The sequence below is a fragment of the Limulus polyphemus genome, unplaced genomic scaffold (genome assembly GCF_000517525.1).
Source record: "Limulus polyphemus unplaced genomic scaffold, Limulus_polyphemus-2.1.2 Scaffold1114, whole genome shotgun sequence".
Lineage (NCBI taxonomy): Eukaryota > Metazoa > Arthropoda > Merostomata > Xiphosura > Limulidae > Limulus > Limulus polyphemus.
Window position 1 is genome coordinate 179,633 of NW_013666724.1, and position 22,759 is coordinate 202,391.

Below are 22,759 nucleotides of genomic sequence, written 5' to 3' on the forward strand. Positions count from 1 at the left end.
TGCTTAATTACAAATAAACAAACATAAAGATGAGATCTATTACCATTTCATATTCTATAAAAAAGGCATACAAAGGCAACAATATGAAAAATATAACTGCACTGCTTAAGAATATATTGAGTTTGACTCAATAACTTTGAATAACTTTAAAGATCATTTCGGAAAATTCTAAATCCTTCATATATATATATATATGTATATATAGAAGAAATGTGACCTCAGGATCACTAAAGTATAAACTAAAAACCGAATAAAATATAAAAAGAATGTGTAAACAAAAATCTGAATTATTTTCTATCATACATATTTGAAAAAATTTTTTCCTAAACTTTTATTCAAGAAAAATTGCTTTACAGATATTTGTAAAGACTATCACGTGTCGCAGTTTTTTCCCCCATGCAACTTTTATGTTCCATCTACTTATCTTTCTCCCCGATGACTTAGTGGTAAGCCTAAGTGCTTCTAACTAAAAAATTCGGGATCTGATTCCTGCGGTAAGCACAGCGCAAACAGTCTATTTTGTGACCTTGCGCTTAGTACGAATAAACAAATCATGATTATTATATTGCATTACATAATACACATCCTCCGTAGATATTGGATGTTAATGAAATTTCTGGATTCCAAAACGTACGAATATTGCATGTTTTTTGCTTCTACTGTGATACTCCTGATTGGGCCCGGCATGGCCAGGTGGTTAGGACGCTCGACTCGCAATCTGTGGGTTGCGGGTTCGCATCCCCATCCTATGTATATAATATAAATTAGCAATTATTCACTTGTTTACTGCATAATGTATTTGTAATAACCAAAAGTAAACAAATAAAATCAATTACGTATAACCAATAAAGAGCAAGTAAAAATACTTAACGTTAATGAAGAATAATTATCTTTTTTAGGCTAAACACGATTTGAAGTTAGACTAGATTAATCAATTAAAATCCACGATCTAATTAATCAGGAGTGTTTTGTTTGTTTTGAATTTGGCGCAAAGCTACACGAGGGCTATCTGCGCTAGCCGTCCCTAATTTAGCAGTGTAAGACTAGAGGGAAGGCAGCTAGTCATCACCACCCACCGCCAACTCTTGGGCTACTCTTTTACCAACGAATAGTGGGATTGACCGTCACATTATAACGCCCCCACGGCTGAAAGGGCGAGCATGTTTGGTGTTTGGTTATTTCCTGTGATCGAACTAAATTCTGGACAGTAGTAAAATGTCTACCCATTTAATACGAGATTAATAATTACCAGCTAAGTAACAACTGTTTAATGAACAAAATTATGTAAGACCGTCGAAAAATTTCTTACCACGAAACAAGGAGGTTAAGTGAAGTTATTATTAAATTTCTACCCATTCAATACGAGATTAATAATTACCAGCTAAGTAATGATTGTTTAATGAACAAAATTATGTAAGACCGTCGAAAAATTTCTTACCACGAAACAAGGAGGTTAAGTGAAGTTTTACCTCTTTAAAAACAACAAATTACCATTTTGATAATTATGAAATAATATCATTCATTGTTGATATTTGGCAGAACAATTAAAAGTTAGCTCTCCTCATAGCTATCTGTCAAAGCACAATTTCAATTTTTTTAACTCAAGAGCATAATTATTTCAATATAGCACCCGATTTTTCAAACACGTTGTAACCATGCTGATGATCTTGTACATTACCAAAAGTCGACGAGAAGAATAGTGAAATAATATTCAGTAATTTTACTTTGTATTTTATATTAAGCTCATAATTTCATTCTTAGTCATAATATTCCATAAAGAAATGTCATAATTACCGGTTTTTACATTAACGTCTTTATGAAAGTTCCTCCCACTAACAATGGGATAAATCTGTGGACTTATATCGCTTAAAATCGGGTTTCGATACCCAGTGGTTGGCACAGCACAAATAGCCCCTCGTGTAGCTTTTGTGTTTCACCTCAAACAAAAGCTTTTAAAGTCGAAACATTTTACAACAGAGCTAAACTATTCTGTTGTATTATTCTCCGGAAACTTTTAGTATAATTTATTATTTTGGTCCTAAACATGAAATACAATAAAGAAATATATATATATCACCGGATATATGTAATTGTTTCTGTGAGTTTGTCCTTCTGATAGTTGTCTTAAACGTTCTGTTTATACTCCTTGGAAACAAGTAGCTTGGTTACTTCTTTTGATAAAAAGATAAAGCTCTGCAAGTTGTTTTCTTTCTCATACTAAATATTTATGAAAAGAAAACTTATTTGCTGGAAAAACGTTGTACTATCGTGAATCTCTGAAATGAGAAAAAAAAAGAATGAACTTTGAAAAATACCCTCGAAGCAGACACAACGACTCATAAAGTCATTGTACCTGTCATGGGAATTAATAGTTGTGATGGTTTCTCATTACCTTTGTAGTAGTTCGAATTGTGAAAAAGTGTTTTACTAAGTACCGCTAGGGGGCTAGTGCTTTATCTCATTTATTACTAAAGGCCGCTAGGGGATTAGCGCCGTATCTCATTTATTACTAAGGACCGATGGGGAGGTTAGCGCTTTATCTCATTTATTACTAAGGACCGCTAGGCGGCTAGTGCTTTATCTCATTTATTACTAAGGGCCGCTAGGGGATTAGCGCCGTATCTCATTTATTACTAAGGACCGCTAGGGGATTAGCGCCGTATCTCATTTATTACTAAGGACCGATATGGGGTTAGCGCTTCAGTAAAGCATTCGTCTGGTGTTTGAGATTTCTTGGATTCGAAACCGAGGCGAAGAAGTGCATAAAAATAAAACACACCTCTCTCGATGGATGTTCGACACACCCGAATAGAACACGAGTGTGTTGTCATGGCAACGGGAGACGAATCACCCACTCTCGATGATGCCACACATTAAGCTCATCTATCCTAAGAAGGAGCTAAATAACAATAGCTGAAATTCTATCGTATGTTCAATTTGATTGTTATTTTCAAATGTTTTAAAATAGAAAGGCGAGCAAATTGTCAAAGTCGGTTCATCAAAGACCGGCTGCGTATTATCAATGAAGTATTCATCTCCAAAGAAGCTGTTCTCCGGGGTTTTCATTTTATAATGTCATTATCACACAATAGAAACTAATTTGCTTTTCTTTAGCTAGCAAACGTAACTTGAATTTAGATAAAATTCCCAATACCGCGTTTTCGTATGTTCCCTTTCAATTGCAGAAACTTCTTTGAGAATTATGCCAAAATTTTAATATTCTTTGAACCTTACGTTACATAAAAGCCTTCTTAAATATTTTTCTTCAGTACCGCCACTATTAAGCTATCTTGAGAGTTATGTAATTAATTTAATAGATGCACTTGAACGTTTCCAGGATTTGATGAAGCTTTCTTGAGGAAATCCGAAAATGACCATTTATGATAAGCACCTGATTTTTGGTATTTTTTTAGGCTTAACAAAACCAAAACTACTTACGTAGGTAGCTTAGCTGCAAGATTTGATCACATTGGCACGAAAATGCTTGAACTTAAGAAATGGGATAGAAGATTTGAAAGAAAAATATCGATGTTAAAATAAAAAAAGACAAAATATTAAGCACAGCGTATTATAGAAAGTTATAACTACATTCACCGTGAAAATGTTAGAAGCTTCGTAATTCTTTAATTATTGGCCGATATCTCAGAAGATGCTCAAGTCAAATGTATTTACTTTAGTTTCATAAACTATAACTTTTACACACGCATGAAGCATTTGCTGCACTGAATTTGTTCTAATCTACATTTTTACATGATAATGTCACCCATTGGCACAGCGGTATGTCTGCGGACTTACAACGCTAGAAACCGGGTTTCGATACCCGTGGTGGGCAGAGCACAGATAGCCCATTGTGCAGCTTTGTGCTTAACTTTAAACAAATAGACAAACAAACAATACATGATAAATTTGAATATAAATGAGTTATTTATTATCAAACACACAGATACATACACGCGTGATTCAGGTGTGTACTATTATTCCGCATGTGTCTAAGGTTCGAGTCTCCTTGTCTCCAAATCGCTCTCCGTACTCTGGAGGCCCGGCATGTCCAGGTGGTTAGGACGATCGGCTTGCAATCTGAGGGTCGCAGGTTCGAATCCCCATCCCACCAAATATGGTCGTCATTTCAGCCGTGGGGGCGTTATAATGTGACGGTCAATCCCACTATTCGTTGGGAAAAGAGTAGCCCAAGAGTTGACGGTGGGTGGTTGATGACAAGCTGACTTTTCTCTAGGCTTTCACTGCTAAATTAGGGACGGTTAGCGCAGATAGCTCTCGTGTAGCTTTACGTGAATTTCAAACCAAATAAAACAAACCAAACCGTACTCTAGAGCTTTGGGTGTATTATAAAAGTGACAGCCAAATCCCACTATTGATTACAGGAGCTCAAGATTTTGAGATGGGAGCTGTTGACAAGCTCTAGTCTTTCAGTTCACGATTAGGGATGGATAGCGCAGGTAGCTCTTGTGTAACTTTGCGCGAATAACCAAAACCAAGCACACACACACACGCAACGGCTAGGATTAAAATCGAAACGGATAGTGACTGTATAACTTACCGTGTTTATTTTAAACTTCAAGAGGTACATTATATTTAGATATGCAAGGAACACGAAAGTAACAGTGAACCAAATAAAATACACGTCTTTCTTTTTTTTTTAACCGTGCAATAAATAGCTCAAACAAACCAAACTAGCGTTGATCACACGCCTTAAGCGTGTAATTATTTTTGGTTAAATGTTTTATGACTGTTACAATAAAATGTTAGAAGTATTCTCTTGGTGTTAAAAACATAACATTAAACCGTACTTATATACATTAATACCTAAATGTAACCACCATCTCTAAATTCTCAACAGAATCGAGTTATAACCGTATTTTGATAGCTGGTAAAACCTAAAGGTCACTGTCGTCTGTGAATATTAAATACAGTTTATATACAACTATCTTTGAAATATAATAACGTCTAATGTAACCAACATCTGTAGGTATTTGACAGAACAAAAATTATCACTCCTCATAGCTATCTGACAAAGCATAATTTCAGTTTTCTTAAATCAAGAGCCTAATCATTTCAGTGTAGCACCCGATTTTGTAAACACGTTGTAACCATGCTGATGATTTTATGGACTTACGAAGAATATGGCTTCGTCGTTGCTGAATAATTAGAAATCAGTTCAATACGTTTTGTTCTGTGTGAGATAGATCAAAGTCTTAATAATTAATATAATTTTACCCAAAATAAAACGTTTTTAAATTCTTTGTATTAAAAAAAAACGCCAGGGGTATGTACCTAACTGAAATTTAAGTTCGAAGTGAAACTCAGATTACCAGTAGTTTAAAAACGTTTCAGTTCTAAATAACCCAGCCAACACCACGATAAGAAAGGCTATTAGTTGGTATCTTATAATACAAAAACACTTTTTTTTTCTCTCGTGATGAAAGAGTATCAGAGATTATCAAGACACATCTAGAGCTCAGGTTTTATTACCCCCTGCGATGGTGTAGATTATAACATCGAACATATTTATCCATACTGGATAACTAGATTTGTAAAAATTGTTTGTTTGTTTTTGAATTTCGCGCAAAGCTACACGAGGGTTATCTGCGCTAACAGTCCCTAATTTAGCAGTGTAAAACTAGAAGGAAGGCAGATAGTCATCACCACCCACCGCCAACTCTTGGGCTACTCTTTTACAAACGGATAGTGGGATTGACCGTCCCATTATAACGCCCCCACGGCTAAAAGGGCGAGCATGCTTGGTGGAACAGGGATTCGAACCCGCGACCCTCAGATGATTGCGAGTCGAGTGCCCTAACCACCTGGCCATGTCAGGCCGTGAACATTGAATAGTTGAACTATATCATCTCAACGGTACAGAATATTGTTCAAAATTAGAGCTCTGGATATCTTTAGATTTGAAAATCAACTTAATACGCGATTTGTTAAGCATGTTAAAACTGTATAGTTTCCAGTTAAATCCAACGCTTAGGTTTTCTTCTGTACGAAAGAAAGTGTATATGCACAGAGAAAGAGAATTTTCACAGAAATGTGTATTATTGTTGTAAAACTCAACCAAAATCCAACTATAAGTGCAGTGTAAATTTAATTGAAGTTAAGCTGTTGAAAGTGACATTTTTTGTTAATTTCAATCGAATCGATAAAGACAAAATATTTTCGAAAAGATATCTATTTTTTTTCCTTCAGCAAGTTGTTTTTTATCTATGAGCTAAAAAATTGTCGGTTGACATAATAATTCTGATTGTTTGATTAATTGCTTGTTTTGGATATTCATTCAAAACTACAAAAGGACTATCTGTGTTTGTCGTCCCTAATTTTCAGCTCATAAACTAGAAGGAAGGCTAATATTCAACAGCACTCACCGCCAACTATTGAGCTACTCTACTGGAATAATGAGATTTGACTGTCACCTTCATAACACACTCACGGCTCCAAAGCGCGGAACATGATTCTGTAGCAAAGGGACACGAACCATCGACCTTCGGATTCATAGTCCGACACATTAACCAGTAGACCACTCACGTTATGCTGTCTATTAGAGCCTATAGTGTAATCAGAATTAAAAAGTATTGAGGATTCGTAACATAACAGGAATCGTAATCTCATATCCATTAAACTTTATTCAAATTAAGTTAAACCGAAAAATCATATCATTGCAAATACATAATGGATATATATATATATGTGTGTGTCTCTTTAATGTATATTTTATCGTTTTGGTTTAGGCAATAATGAACGAATCTAATAAGAAAAAGAAAGCTGTCCAGTAATGCTACTCGTTAAAAACATTTCTAGTGGATTAAAGCAAACTTAACGGAGAACAAGCGTATTCCTGAATACAAAATCCTATTTATAGTATAGATTCCATTCTTTAAAATCGAATGAATTGGTTGATGGCAGTCATTAATCTTCCAAACCTTTACTACCCTGTTATCATCATAAAGTCTTTTTGAATCCGTTCCACAAGATATAAAATTTCTAGACGTAACTTTTTCAAGACTTATCAATTGTCTGTAAGGAATGTTCGGATATTATGAACCGTCGATACTAAGCGAGCTCGGAATGATCTACGTACTTTGCATATGTAAGATGCCACTTTCGATTTGAAAATGAAGTATTTTGAGGATTATTTCCTCGCTATGAATAAAATATTTACCCTACAGTAAAGCTTCCGAGTGTAAATATTGTACTAACGATTATCACGTTCTCCCAGAGGAGGAAGAGAGGATCGTTCAGTGATAAACAAGTGAAGTAGTTTCTTAATCAGATCAGCTGACACGCTGTAAAGCTAGTCTTCTGAAGTTTCTAGCCGGTAGAAGGGAAGGGTGGAAGAAATTATAATGAAGACAAATGACACACTTAAATAATTAATTAGTGTAGTTGAATATAAATGAAAATTCATTTAATAGTATTTTGTTTTCAATATTTGTCAAATGTCTTTTTTTGTGGGTTTTTTTTTATTTATAAAAAGATGCAAGCTAATGAACGCAAACCATGAAACAATTTTCACTGTCTCTTAGTGTCTCAGCTAGATGTTTGAAATACAGTCAGATATCTATATACAAACTTACCCTTTCAGACGACAACTTGAACAAATTAGTTCAGTTCATTTTCATCGTGTCCTCGGGTAAAATTCGGGATACTTTTAGTTTCTAAATCTTCAAACTTATTGCATTATGCTAGACATTTCAACATGTCTCTATAAAGAATAAGGTCGCCATGGCAACAATAAAGCTTGTTACAGTTTATTCCAGTATTCCACACATACAAAAAACAGACTAAGCTAACCTGATAAAAAAAACAACACTGAACACTCAGGTTATTAAAGCGGACAAAACTTAATTTCATCGATGATTCACTCGTGAAATTGGAAATTCGATGCGACTCTAGACATCATTTGCGTTGAAACAACCACAGCTGCGCGAGGCAACAATTATTTTTGTGGTTCCCAAGGCAACGTATTTGTACTTTACAGGTCTGAACACACACACACACACACGCATACTCAGTTGATTGTACATATTTCCCGTTAACAAACACACCTAATATGTTTACTGTAATGTACAACGGCAGCTGTGATCCCCATTATTACATGATAATTTAATGATGCCATTTTAAATATTAATATCTATGACTTGATTAAAAATGTATTTAATACGTCATAACAAATTTTTATAGCCCTAGTTTCGCCACATGTGACTGAGTAGTGCCACAATTATTTGTTTTCAGAAACTCTTAAGGCTCCAGTTTAACTAATTGAAGGGTGTTTCAATTCATATGCGGTTGCTATAACTGTACATACGTAATCACATACTTATCTAGAAAACAAAGTGTTTTCAACTTCTGCTCGAGGCAAGTTTTAATGAAGACGTCTGGTACGTTACAGTTTTTACTGTCTCGAATACAACATTTTTTTATATTTCAGAAGTTTTATCATTTTTTTTTTCCTATATAAATTTCACTGTTTCGCTGATGAGGCAAAATTCATAATAACAGTTTATAATTATAGTACTTATACTACTAAAGAAACTAGATCAAACTGAAATATAATAATCATGATTGACCAAACTCTTTCTTAACGCTCTCCAAGTCGTGACTTTACCTCAGGTTGAGTTTGTTTGTTTGTTATGAATTTCGCACAAAGCTACATGAGCGTTATCTGCACTAGCTCTCCCTAATTTAGCAGTGTAAGACTAGAGAGAAGGTAGCTAGTCATCACCACCCACCGCCAACTCTTGAGCTACTCTTTTACCAACGAATAGTGGGATTGACCGTCACATTATAACGCCCCCACGGCTGAAAGAGCAAGCATGTTTGGTGTGACGGATATTCAAACCCGCGACCCACAGATGGCGAGTCGAGCGCCCTAACCACCTGGCCATGCTGAGCCCTCCAAAAGAACATTTTGGTCAACAGGTACTTTGCTATTCATGCACGATTAATACAGAAATTATTTCACAGTATCATTTATACAATTTAGAACAAAAACATTATAGTAGAGTTAATAGTTTCGTTTTGAGTTTATTTACTGATTATAAGTATTATTTTATTACAAGTTACAGCTTTTACGGTAAGGATGGATATTTCTTGAAACAGGTACGATGTTTCGATCACTGGTGCGATCATTCTCTAGTAACATATGAGATCGAAACGTCGTACCTATATTTAAAATATCGTCCTTATTGTAAGAGCTTGCAATAAAACAAAACTAAAAAACTGTTTGAACGTTTTTGAGGGGGTAAAAGACCCAGTTATTCTAATTACCCATCTAAAATGTGATCCTCATTGGATAGAATATTCGAAGAGACCCATGTTAGTAGTTCAGTTCTCTTCTTAATTATATACTAACTAACGTTTCTCACCCACGCAGGTTTTTAGCATTAATGTCACAGTTGAATTACCTATTAATATCAACCTTCCATAACTAGTTTAAAATACAGTACGGTATATTCAGGTCATTTTTCTGAACGTTTGTGCAAGTGCTTAGCACGTAATTAATAACATCTTTAAAATACATATATATATTTATTTATTTATCGAAACACTGTTAATAAATATTATATAAGATAGTTATTTTAAAATAACAATTTACACTCAACAACTGTTTTGCGACCAGCCATTTTTTATTCCCAGGAGCAAGGTAAAATTGGGAAATTTGACGAAACGTCAAAAATTTCATATTCGATTGACTTACCGTAACCAGCCCCTGAGAACAGAAATAGCGGGAGTACTAAGTAAGACTTTATAGTAAGCAAAGGATTGAGATACGTTTGGAGAAAGAAGTAAAAAAGTTTACTTTTATCACTCTGATCAGTTCTGAGTTTGAATCGAGGAAAGATTGAATCCAATTTTGACTTTGCTTCAAGAAACTTCATGATTGATTAAATTACCTAGTGGATCTGGATGAAAGCCTTTTTAACTTGAAAAAACATCCTGCACGTCTCAACACTCGATTCCTACTTTCCTCTCTTCGTATATCTTAAACAAACTAGGTATATTTAGGTACCCAACTTTCTAACACCTATATGTTACTGCGTGAACAGCTAAAACATTACTCTAACCAATTAATATGTTGTATTCTATTTGTTCATAAAAGCGTCTAAGGAAGTGCTAGGTGACTAAAACAGTGATTATATAATAACACAGGATTGAAACCTCTAAAGCAAAGTTAAACTCAATTACAAGTGCACAGGAAACTCACTCTCCTCCCAAATTCTTAGAGATGTTTTTGGTGTGAAAAGTAGCCTTTCATGGACAAACTTTTATTCACACGAAAACGGTTTTATTAATTCTACTTTGTTCTAAAGGAGTTTTATTGTACAAACTTTCCTATGGGCTCTAGTTCTTTAACCCCACAAAATGTATATATATACCCTATTGTACCATTCAGCGTCGGTTGCCATAAGTAGGCTACTAAAATTGGGAAGTTCCCTGTGCCGGTTGTGTTGATGTCTTATATCGATTATTGTATTATCCCAATGCAAACAAAGAAACTATACTGTGACATTGTGAACAAAAGTCCTGCACTAAAACAACAGGAACTAGAAGGCTACAACATAATAAATGAAACAAGCAAGCTGTAGAATAACAATGTGAACTTGTACGCTGTACAATCACGATCGGGTTAAATCACAAGTATAAATCAAGCAGTGATCTTAACGTGTTTTTTCGAAGCCACCGCATTATTTTTATAAAAGCTGAAATAGAATACTTCCTTATTTACTTAGTGATAGATATGATTAAAATTTAATTTACACTTAAATGTTATTATATTCAATTTCTACAATAAGATAATATTTTTCGTTACACGGTGAACCTGTAGAATTAGCACTGATACTCTACTAGAACACCTAATTTATTATCATCTGTTTTGCTCCCTACATCTATTCACGTGGCTCAACGGTAATCTTCTGAGCTTATAACGCTAAATTTCGAGGTTCATTAACCCCATGTGCTTTGTGCTAATAAAGACAAACAAACAATCATACTTGTAGAAAAGCAAATAAAACCATGCACCTTCAGTTCCCATCTTCAACTCAAAACTCCAGTGAAGTTTTTTTTGTCCCATTAGTTTCAATACCAATACAATAACTTTGCTTTTACTTATCAAACAGTTTTCGTGATGATACGATATTAAGAACGTGAAAAAAGGTATTGCAAATGTCTATATACGGCTATACTGTATTGCAAGTGTCTATATACGGCTATACTGTATTGCAAGTGTCTAAATACGACCATCCATTTTCTTCTAGAAATTCGTGTGTACTTTTCTTTATGAGGCTGAGGCAGTAATTTGGTGTTTTTCACAAAAATAATGTATTTTCAATTCAGGTTTTTCTATGTCAATATAATCTTTAAAGTAATGTTAGACTAATCAAGTATTTTCCTTCGAGCTATTTTTTTTGTTTTCCCTCAAAAAAAAAGGAACACAAACACTCATGAAGTGCACATTTATTACTGTAGGTGGTATTTACATTTGCTCAAGTATACGGATGTTATCGAAAAAGTCTGAGACATATGCTTGTAGTTTATTGTGTGCTTATGGAAACAACAAGAGAATTAAAGACAGAGAGAGAGAGAGAAATATTTCTGTCCAGATTTACTCTGGAGACAGAAAAGAAAACATTGTTCCAGTACATGACATGTAAATAGATGGATATACTCGATAGATAGAAACCTTTTCTAAGCCTTTTGATGTTCTTTTAGTGTCCACCAGAGGAAACAGAACTATACGTCTAATAAAGAAAGAGCAAACTACAAATTTAGAAAAAATTCACTAATATAGCATAAAGAATCTAACGATATGATTAGCTATTACGTTACTTGATCTATTTATATAAATAAAATAGAAGTAATAATAACAAAAACATAAGAATAGCGGTCTCAGATCATATAAGTCGATAAAAGTAGGATAAAACAAGAAATCTCAATAATCTCTTTTATGTTTGTAACTATAAAAGATTAAGACCGTTCATTCATTATGGATACTCGCCATCTAGTGAAACTTTTAAAAATGTGTTTTTAATGAACACTAAAATTTGGTTTACATTCATTTTCTTTATTATACTATCGTCATATGTTTTTGTTTGTTTGTTTGTTTTTCGAAATAAGTCAGTATGGACCAAGTCGCCACACGAAAAAAACAAGAACACGCACACACTCGTTGTACATGTTAAATACGCTTTACTTCTTAAGAGAGATTATTTATTTAAATATCCTTAAAAACATTGGTTGTTAAGTTTGTGTTTTGTGAAAAGTAAAAAACAACAACAACAAAAAACAATAATGATAATTTACAGCTAGAAAATGTTAACCCATAGAAGAGTAAATACAACCTGTTCCAGTGATGGTGCTTCCCAGTGGCACAGCGGAATGTCTGCAGACTTACAACGCCAGAAACTGGGTTTCGATACCCGCGGTGGGCAGAGCACAGATAGCCCATTGTGTAGCTTTGTGATTAATTAATACCAAACAAACAAGCAAGAAACCAGTAATAGTTAAGTGTCATTCAGTAAAGGTGGTCAAACAGTTTATAACAACTCGAAATATCTACCTTGCACCGCCCATAATAATGTAAAGCCCAGACAGAATTCGAACCCATGATCTTCATCGCTTTGGCTAGATACTCTAAGAACTAACACTGAAGGCTTAAACAATTTGTTTCTTAATGTTACAAAGTTTAAATAAAACTTTTAGATATCTAAGTATGAAAAAAGAGTCGATTTAAAATGAGACAGATAAATATCAATCACGTTAAGATTGCATAAGATGGTTTGTCTGTTGCTGCCCATTGTTTATATTATAGGAACTATCCTATAACCCACAAAGTTTAATTCCGTTCCGTGAGGTTTAAAAACTTTTTAATATTGCATAAAATGGTTTGTCTGTTGCTGCCCATTGTTTATATTATAGGAACTATCCTATAACCAAAAAGTTTAATTCCGTTCCGTGAGGTTTAAAAACTTTTTAATATTGCATAAAATGGTTTGTCTGTTGCTGCCCATTGTTTATATTATAGGAACTATCCTATAACCCACAAAGTTTAATTCCGTTCCGTGAGGTTTAAAAACTTTTTAATATTGCATAAAATGGTTTGTCTGTTACTGCCCATTGTTTATATTATAGGAACTATCCTATAACCCACAAAGTTTAATTCCGTTCCGTGAGGTTTAAAAACTTTTTTTATATTGCATAAAGGTTGTTTATTTTTATTCTTGTAAGTCGTTTTAAAATGACATTTATTTAGCTTAACTACCAAGCCAGCTGCTCGATTGTTGAATATACTGTAAACATGAAAGCTTTATTGTAAGATGAAGAACTCCAACGTAAATAAACTCTGTTTTAAACCGGGTGCCAGATCTAATCATGGATTAAACACGTTTTCCATAATAAATTGTTTATTCGTTGTTGTGCAGAATCAAATATAATACTAAAAGTCTAGCCTAGATTATACATAAAAGTTGTTTTACAGTAATTTAGTTTTTTTCTATATCAATTTGCAGTATGGTAAACACAACGGGATAGACACGAACTTATACAATACATAAGTCTATTCGGGATTGAACCACGAAGACCAGTAATTTACAATAGCACTTGTAAATGGCTAAAATTACTTCCGAAACAGAATTTTTATAGTCCTCTAATTGTGATTACACTTTATATGTGTATATTTATTTGTTTTTAGCCTCGGAAGCCTCGCCTAATAACAATACAATCCTTACAAATGAGACACAAACATATACATTTTATTTCATCATCGTCAGCTTAGGATTGAAAAAAAAAATTATTTAGGGTCGATAACCCACCGGGTCGTTCAGAGACGAAAGTTTCTCTTCCTAATAATAATAATTTCTTATTTTAAGAAGCAGAACACCTAAGCTGCCGAAATACATTTCCTTAGCATGATATTCAATCAAAATAGGGCCGATAATAATTTAAATCACATCTCTACTCATTGGTCCAAATCAGGCCCCCAATAACAAGGATCTGTAATCACATCTCTACTTATTGGTCCAACTCAGGCCCCCTATAACAAGGATCTATAATCACATCTCTACTCATTGGTCCAACTCAGGCCCCCAATAACAAGGATCTATAATCACATCTCTACTTATTGGTCCAACTCAGGCCCCCTATAACAAGGATCTGTAATCACATCTCTACTTATTGGTCCAACTCAGGCCCCCAATAACAAGGATCTATAATCACATCTCTACTTATTGGTCCAACCCAGGCCCCCAATAACAAGAATCTATAATCACATCTCTACTTATTGGTCCAACTCAAGTCCCCAATAACAAGAATCTATAATCACATCTCTACTCATTGGTCCAACTCAAGTCCCCAATAACAAGAATCTATAATCACATCTCTACTCATTGGTCCAAATCAGGCCCCCAATAATAAGGACCTATAATCACATCTCTACTTATTGGTCCAACTTAGGCCCCCAATAACAAGAACCTATAATCACATCTCTACTCATTGGTCCAACTCAAGTCCCCAATAACAAGAATCAATAATCACATCTCTACTCATTGGTCCAAATCAGGCCCCCAATAATAAGGACCTATAATCACATTTCTAGTTATTGGTTCAACTCAGGCCCCAAAGAACAAATATCTATAATTACATTTCTACTACATTTTCGCCACCTTAGGCGTTCTACACTATAAGATTGATTTCTTGAAAGCGGCTGATTATAAATAGCTTATTATCTAAGACTTTATAGGTTTTGACTAAGCCGGATCGATGAGCTCTGGTATTACGCCAAACAAAAATCTCCAAAGACGCGCAAAAAAGAATATATAAACGAAATGCAATTATACATATATTATTTTTATTGAAGATCCGTATTTGGACCAGTAAATAAGGATATATTTAAAATAATTATAAGTTTCATTGAAACCTAAAATTATTACACGTGCTGCCTGCGAACGAAGCTCTTAACCTTTATCTGTACCTAAACCTTCATAGTTTTCTGCTGTATTAATATTAGGTATTTGTAGTTTATGCGTTGTAGCAGTTTGGTATAATCTAAACTGTTTTTCTAAAAGGTTTATTCCATCAGTTGTGTTGACTTCACAGTTTACCACTGCCAATGAAAGAACCAAATAGCTTATTTTGGATCTTATAACAATAACAAAATAAATATTTGGGCTAACTCCACAATGTAGGTAGTAAATGAAAGATGTGAGAGAGACAATCTGAGCATGAACATTACTTGCAAGACTTACAATAAAATGTTATCTGAACAAACTCGAAACCTAAAGAAGAAGTAGAGACCTTTATCACTGACATTTTAAAACTAATGTAAAGGGTGGGGCAAAAATGGTTACACAGTTGCTTCATTTATATATCCTAGTGTAATTTCTAGTTATTACTCTGAAATGAACAATAATTATATTGGTTCTATAGATTTTTAATATTTTCTTTGGTAAAGACAGTATAGCAACAACTATACCAATCACAGAGTAATAACTATATAATACTATTTTTGTTCCACTCTGTATATAGCTTGCGTAGTGGTTCTTTCTAAAATGCCCCCCAGTGGCATAGCGGTATGTTTGTGGACTAACAACGCTAAAATCCGGGTTTCGATACCCGTAGTGGACAGAGCACAAATAGCCCTAATATAACGAATACTTTTCAATTCTTTGTGCATGGATAACTTTATACAAATATTTTACATGGATATGATGATTTATTTAAGTCATGAAGGTAGAAACTATTCAAAAACTACTCTTCAGTTGAAAAAAAAATAGAATATTTGAATGTTTAGAATACGTGGAGCGCCAGAAAGGCTAAATGTTAGCTGCAAGAAACAAACTTGAAGAAAAAATGACGCACTCTTATAGAGACAAGTTTGTTACATATGGGCGTCTCTCACCAAATCTACTTTAGAGAAAAATAAACTGTTCGGAAATTCAAAAATAGAAATTAGAACAACTACGAACACGAGGGAAATACCAGACTGATAGCAAGAGCTCTCCAACTCCACGTGCACACAGTTAGGAAATGTATTTTACAGTTATATATTAATCTGTTTCTCCGCAATAGGATGACATGCAAGTTAAAAACAGAATATATTACAAGTGAAATTAAAGAGACAAACAGAAAGCCTCAGAATCACAGTGAACCAACTTGTTATCACTCGTTCCTCATTCGTCGTCGAACGATCGTTCCAAAAAAAGCATTTATAAATGCCAGCAGTAAAATACGTAGGGAGTATTGTTAGAAGTTTCTTAGTTAAATAGTTTTTAATTTTAGCTTTTAAAGAGATAAATCGTGCTAATATATCAGTGAATGAAGCGAAAATATGTTATTTTCATTTACCTGAGACCATTGCCGTATTTACCTGAGACCATTGCCGTATTTACCTGAGACCATTGCCGTATTTACCTGAGACCATTGCCATATTTACCTGAGTCCATTGCCGTATTTACCTGAGACCATTGCCATATTTACCTGAGACCATTGGCGTATTTACCTGAGACCATTGCCGTATTTACCTGAGACCATTGCCGTATTTACCTGAGACCATTGCCATATTTACCTGAAACCATTGCCGTATTTACCTGAGACCATTGCCGTATTTACCTGAGACCATTGCCGTATTTACCTGAGACCATTGCCGTATTTACCTGAGACCATTGCCGTATTTACCTGAGGCCATTGCCATATAATTCGAACCAAGAGATCGTTCTCTTGCAGGTTTATATGTAACACATTATCTCATTTTATTAAGTCAGCTCAGGCTTAACATAAATGTTGTTTGTGATGCAAGTATAGAGACCGAAGAATAAAACTGTACATGGTTTTTGTTATTGTGTTTTAACTAATCTACAGTATATTACACGGAGAGGCAATCATACAATAACACTACACCAGTAGGTATAGTCCATAATCATACAGTAACACTACACCAGTAGGGATAGTCCATAATCATACAGTAACACTACACCAGTAGGTATAGTCCATAATCATACAATAACACTACACCAGTAAGAATAGTCCATAATCATACAGTAACACTACACCAGTAAGTATGGTCAATAATCATGCAGTAACACTACACCAGTAAGAACAGTCCATAATCATACAATAACACTACACCAGTAGGTATAGTCAATAGACTACTTACACAGATTAGGACTTCAGCTATAATAACAGCTGACAGTCATGGTTAACCACTAGAGTAAATGCACAGGATATACTTTCAAGTGATAATAGCAGATTACTTGAGTTTACAATAGCTGACAAACACGGTTAACCACTATATTACTTGGTTTTATAATAGCTGACAGACACGGTTAATCACTAGATTACTTGAGTTTACAATAGCTGAAAAACACGGTTAACCACTATATTACTTGGTTTTATAATAGCTGACAGACACGGTTAACCACTAGATTACTTGAGTTTACAATAGCTGACAGACACGGTTGACCACTAGATTACTTGAGTTTACAATAGCTGACACACGCGGTTAACCATTAGAGTCGTTATCCAGGTTAGACTTTCAGCGATAAAAACTGACAGACACGGTTACCCGCTGTATTAGTTGCCCAGGATAGACTTTCAAGTAGTAATACTTGATAAACAAAGCTAACCACTAGAGTAATCACAGACTTTCAAATGTTAACAGTTGATAAACACTAGTAGCAATTGAATTGGTAACACAAATGAAGGAATGGATAGCCAGTCACTAACCTTCAACTGACAAGAGATAGTGGAACGAATAGCTAATAGGTTTATAGAAGAAAAGAGAGAGAGAACCTCCAAATTATAAGAGATAAAAGAACGAATAACCATAGGATTAATTATCAACATATAGTTTCAACTTTTGGCAAATGACGAACTGACTGACTTTAAATTAGATATACAGACTCAGATTTTACCTGGTACCAAATAAAATGGTAATTGACGCACGTGATTATATAGTAACCATGTGACTATGTACTAATATTGCAAGTAATCTTTTGGGCACTCCCCATCAAGTAGGTCCACGTTTATAGCATGTTTTCTCAATTTATTATTTACATATATGTAGTTTCTTATCAGCAACGTAGTAATTTCCACATAATTACAAGATGTAATGGCTCTTTGCTGTCTAGTTATTAGTAAGGATTGTTTAATGCTGCTAATTACAGCCTTTTTGTAGAATAAGCTGGCTGTCACATTATTAATATTAATATATGGAATTACATACACATGCACAAGTTTCTGTAAGTTGCATTATTATAAAAACTCTAAGGCAAAAGTCGTCTATAGTTGACGTATCAAATACAGTTGTAATGTTAAAGTCTGTTATTATTATACGGAACAAACAGGTTCTAAGTTCATGAGCATTGTCATCCAAATTAAGTATTGTTAGCAATTTTATAATAAGAAACGTAATGTGTATTGATTCAACCATTTCATTAAAGTTACGTTCGAAAGTTCTTATTGATTTTCTCATTTGATAACGATTAGTGAATGTTTTCATCTCTTTGAGGAACGTTCGGAAATTGTTGCCGATATTCTCACTCGAAAATTATTTAAATTTATCGTAAATGTATTAAATCTTGGAGAAACCTTCGGAAATTCTTGTTGATCTTCAACTCGACAACGCTTCGTATGGCTAGTGAATGCTGTTCGGAAATTCTTGTTGATCTTCAACTCGACAACGTTTCATATTGTTAGTGAATGCTGTTCGGAAATTCTTATTGATCTTCTTCTACTCATCCGACAACGATTCACATGGTTATTGAATATTTTCACAAGCTAGAAAAGTTATGTCGCAAAGCGTAATTTATCCTGACTTTGATTATAAAATATTTCTTGTACCTACTAGAAAGGAATGGTGTACTATATACTCTGCAGAACAACATCAAAGCTGGTTGCCTAAGCAACCTTTAGTGGTTACAGCCTGTTGACTTAGCTGGATATATTTTTTTAAAGAATCCCTGCAATTAATTTCAAACAGAATGGAATCAAGATGGCATTGTATTATAACTTCCAGTGGATTCTTTCAAGACCAGACGTACACATTTACGTTGGGTTTCGTTTATCAAAAACGTAAGAGTCACAGTACAGAGTGTGCTGTCTTATACTTCAAATGTTTAAATGAAATAGTAAAGTACAACATTATTCCTATGTAAAAGAAGTGTTAATTTATCATATAACCTTTGTGTTGTAAGACACTTTGGTAAAGTTTCATGGATTGATGAGGGCATGTATTCTGAACAGCTTCTTGTTGCTTTAACGAAGCAGACTTTAGAATGTGAACTATATTTGACAAGATTTTGAGAAAATCATGGCAACTGCTTCGTTTGAACTGAAATACTCTGTGAAAAAACAAAGATAAATCTACAAAAACTGTTTTATAAATCTGTTCTAGATTGGGGCATCCCATCCATACTACAATCAATGAAGAATTACACTTGTTACTTTCATAGTGTAAAAGATATCTCAATTTTTAGCCCATTTTCAATGGCCAATGTGAGGATATATTTTCCAAATATAGAAGTTTAGTGAGTTTGGACCCTAACTGGAACAACACTTGAGTACAAGAAGTTTAAAATGTTGTATATATATATATATATATATCTAAAGGGTGCTGCCATTAACAACAACAAAAAAACTACTTCTGGAAATGAAATAACAGAATAAACCAGAGGTAAGACTAAAAGTGTCTTATCACCAAAAGCTTTTTTTCAAATACATCTCTTCCTTAATGGTTAGCTTTGGTGACAAACTAATGAGGAAACATAAACGAAATTATTCCTGCTCGGATCAATCAATATTAAGAACAAAGTTGCCATATACAGCTCGTGCCAAATCATAGTAACCGTATGCCAATATTTCTTTCAGTGTTATCGTGTATAGATTAAATACAAACAAAAACTGAATTAAAACATCTATACTGCAATACTTAAATCTACAATAACGGAGCATTCCATTTCCTTTAAGTACATTTTTCTAAACTATTTATTCACCAATTTGCTCGCGGGTCTAGGACTGTATATAGTTTAAATGTTTCTTAACAACATATGAGTGGAACAAGAATTTTATGCCAAAATCCTATCAATGTTGTAAGTAAGCCCCATAATTAATTACTGCTGGATCTCTTATTAACTCTCATTGAAAGTGGTTTTGGTCTTTTCTTGAGATTGAGTTTTCTAACAGGCATAAAAATAAATTTACTCACTGTGATGTTATATGAGGACCCTGCCGATAGTGTGGAAGTTTGAGTGTTTATGACAACATTGTTACGTTTATGCTATTACTATCATATAATTACTACTTCTCAATCTTACAATGTTTAAGGGGTGTGACAAATTAGGAGACGCAAATCTCTAGTCCCCTCACCTTGGGGGTAGTTTTGGTGTTGATGCATAACATTTAATGAAAGAATTAAAATTAAAAATTTAATTTTCTTTAAAGGATAACACACGCCTGTTTTATTCGGGGTGTGTATAAGGATAGCTTAAGGAAAAGTTGCTGCTATAGAAGAGACTGTCTCTAGGTTACAAAGAAATCATCGACATCCTATGATGTGATGATTATCAAAATTGAAACGTTCTTGTCATGATGAAGGCGTAGCCTACAGCAACGCCCAATTTTTTTGTTTTTTTACACTCAGCAATTTTGTTCTCTTACCTTCTTTCTCCAGTTTTCAGTGATAAAACTCTAATAATAATTGTATTTAAATTTTAGTTGAAATTTAAAATCCAATCTTCAAGTAGTATTGGCTTGTTTTAATCAAGACAATGTATTTTATGCTATGTTAATGGTTTTAAAAAGTAACTGTTGCAAGTTAAGACTTTTGTTTTCTAATGCATGATTATCATATATTTCTACAAGTTAATTTTTGATCTTTTATCTGCCGAATCAATTTTGCTCATTTATTTTTTACATAATTTATGTATATATATATATATTAACTTTTTTATTTGATTTCTATTATTAATAGCTGTAACTTTTGTTTGAAGTTTTAATCAGTTATTATTAAACATAAAAATATATACTAAATACATAAACAAAAACGCTTTCCGGTGGTTAAACGGTAACTTTGAGGGTTATAACGCTAAAACTTCAGGGTTCTATTCCTACTGTAGACACAGCACAATTAGCCCATTATGAATCTCTGCATTTAATCAAACAAACATAAAAAACACTAACGTGTATAATTATGACATTCATACAAAATACGTGTAATTGATGCGAAACGGCGTATGATTACCATTTCACCAGTCACGTTGTCTATTTCAACAATTTACGACTTAATAGGCTCTTGCTTAACAATACTTTCCAATGTTTTTAATAAATACCATACCTAAACTACTAGTAGTAGTGTAATTACTTACCTATTGTGTACGAGAAACCGTCTAGTTGAAAAGTAGCACTCTTCCACTTTTTAAACTGGCGGGGTTCCTTTCTGGCAGACATTGTCCGGGACTCAAGAACTAATCAATATATTAGCTGGTCCAAAACTTTAACTCGGATCTATAAGGACGTGTCTCTGAATATATCAAATTTCGCGAAGAAGCGCATAGCAAAAATTTTCGCGATTTCAAAAATGTCTGCTGTGAACTTTGATAAGAAACAAACTGTTAATTTAGTTAATCACCATACGTTCTTTGTTTATTATTTTCTTACGTTTAGGCTATTCAAAGAAGTGAAAAAAAAGCGGATTACTTCTGCTAGGCCTCTAGCACAGTTGGCCGTCGATGGAGAAACTGAGTGCTGCTGGTTTCATGTCACCTGAACGTTTTATTTCGTATGCGTAAAAGCCACTTGCGTTGAAGCCCAGCGCATGGCTAATCTTATCTGTAGTGGGAGCTATAAATCACGTGACAAATCATAGGCCTTAATGTTTAAGTGTAACAGATAGTCACCGCTTTTTACTTGCTTACTGCACACGTGGTTTTATATCTTTATTTTTACTATATCTCCAACCGAATGTACTTTTGTGCACTACTTTATATCGGAAAGTTAGCAGTGACGTCGGGCTCCACCGTCGTAGTCCGCTTACTATGTTTTCCAGCAAATCATATAGAGTACATAGAAGCCACAGTAACTTCGTGTACAAAAATTGGCGCATGCGTACGCTGGACAACCAACTGTTGCTACGTTATCGTGAGAACTCCTCATGTAACAAATATGGTACCAGATAGGTAGTATTTTTCTATCCACATCATTAATCTGGTATATCATTCTTGGCCCTAAAAGTAAATTTTACTACAATTGGCTTTGCTGCAAAACGCACCATATTACAGGAAAATACAATTTTACTCGGTGTAATCTGTCATATCTCAATCTGGTACTATAATAATAATGTTAAACGTAATGGAATAAAGTTTCTTAGTTACCTTGATTTTGAAATTTGTCAATAATATTTCATTAAGCTTTATATTCAAGTGGCCAGTATTATTAAATTTTTCGGAAAATTTAAAAACCAACACGTGAAATGAACATTATAAACTTGTTTTAGAAAAACACTAATTTCAAACTGAGCCCTAATCAAACTTATAATCTAAATACATATATTTATTTAATCATAGGAAAAAGTAGTAATTCTGGTCAGAAGGAGATTGCTTTGGTTTGAATTTCGCGCAAAGCTACACGAGGGTTATCTGCGCTAGCCTTCCCAAATTTAGCAGTAAAAAACTAGAGTTAACACCACCCACCGCCAACTTCTGGGCTACTTTTTACCAACGAATAGTAGGATTGACCGTAACATTATAACGCCATC

The 22,759-nt window shown here is 34.0% G+C and overlaps 1 protein-coding gene across 1 annotated transcript in view; it reads right to left on the reverse strand.

Moving 5' to 3' along the window:
* LOC106462186 (calcium/calmodulin-dependent 3',5'-cyclic nucleotide phosphodiesterase 1A-like) overlaps positions 1–21,718 on the reverse strand; it is a 142,713-nt gene extending 120,995 nt beyond the window's left edge. Inside the window, exon 1 of the mRNA XM_022389382.1 lies at positions 21,372–21,718. Coding sequence (XP_022245090.1) covers positions 21,372–21,453 — 82 coding nt within the window. The 5' untranslated portion in view covers positions 21,454–21,718. The remainder of the gene's footprint in view (positions 1–21,371) is intronic.
* Positions 21,719–22,759: the final 1,041 nt, after the last annotated feature.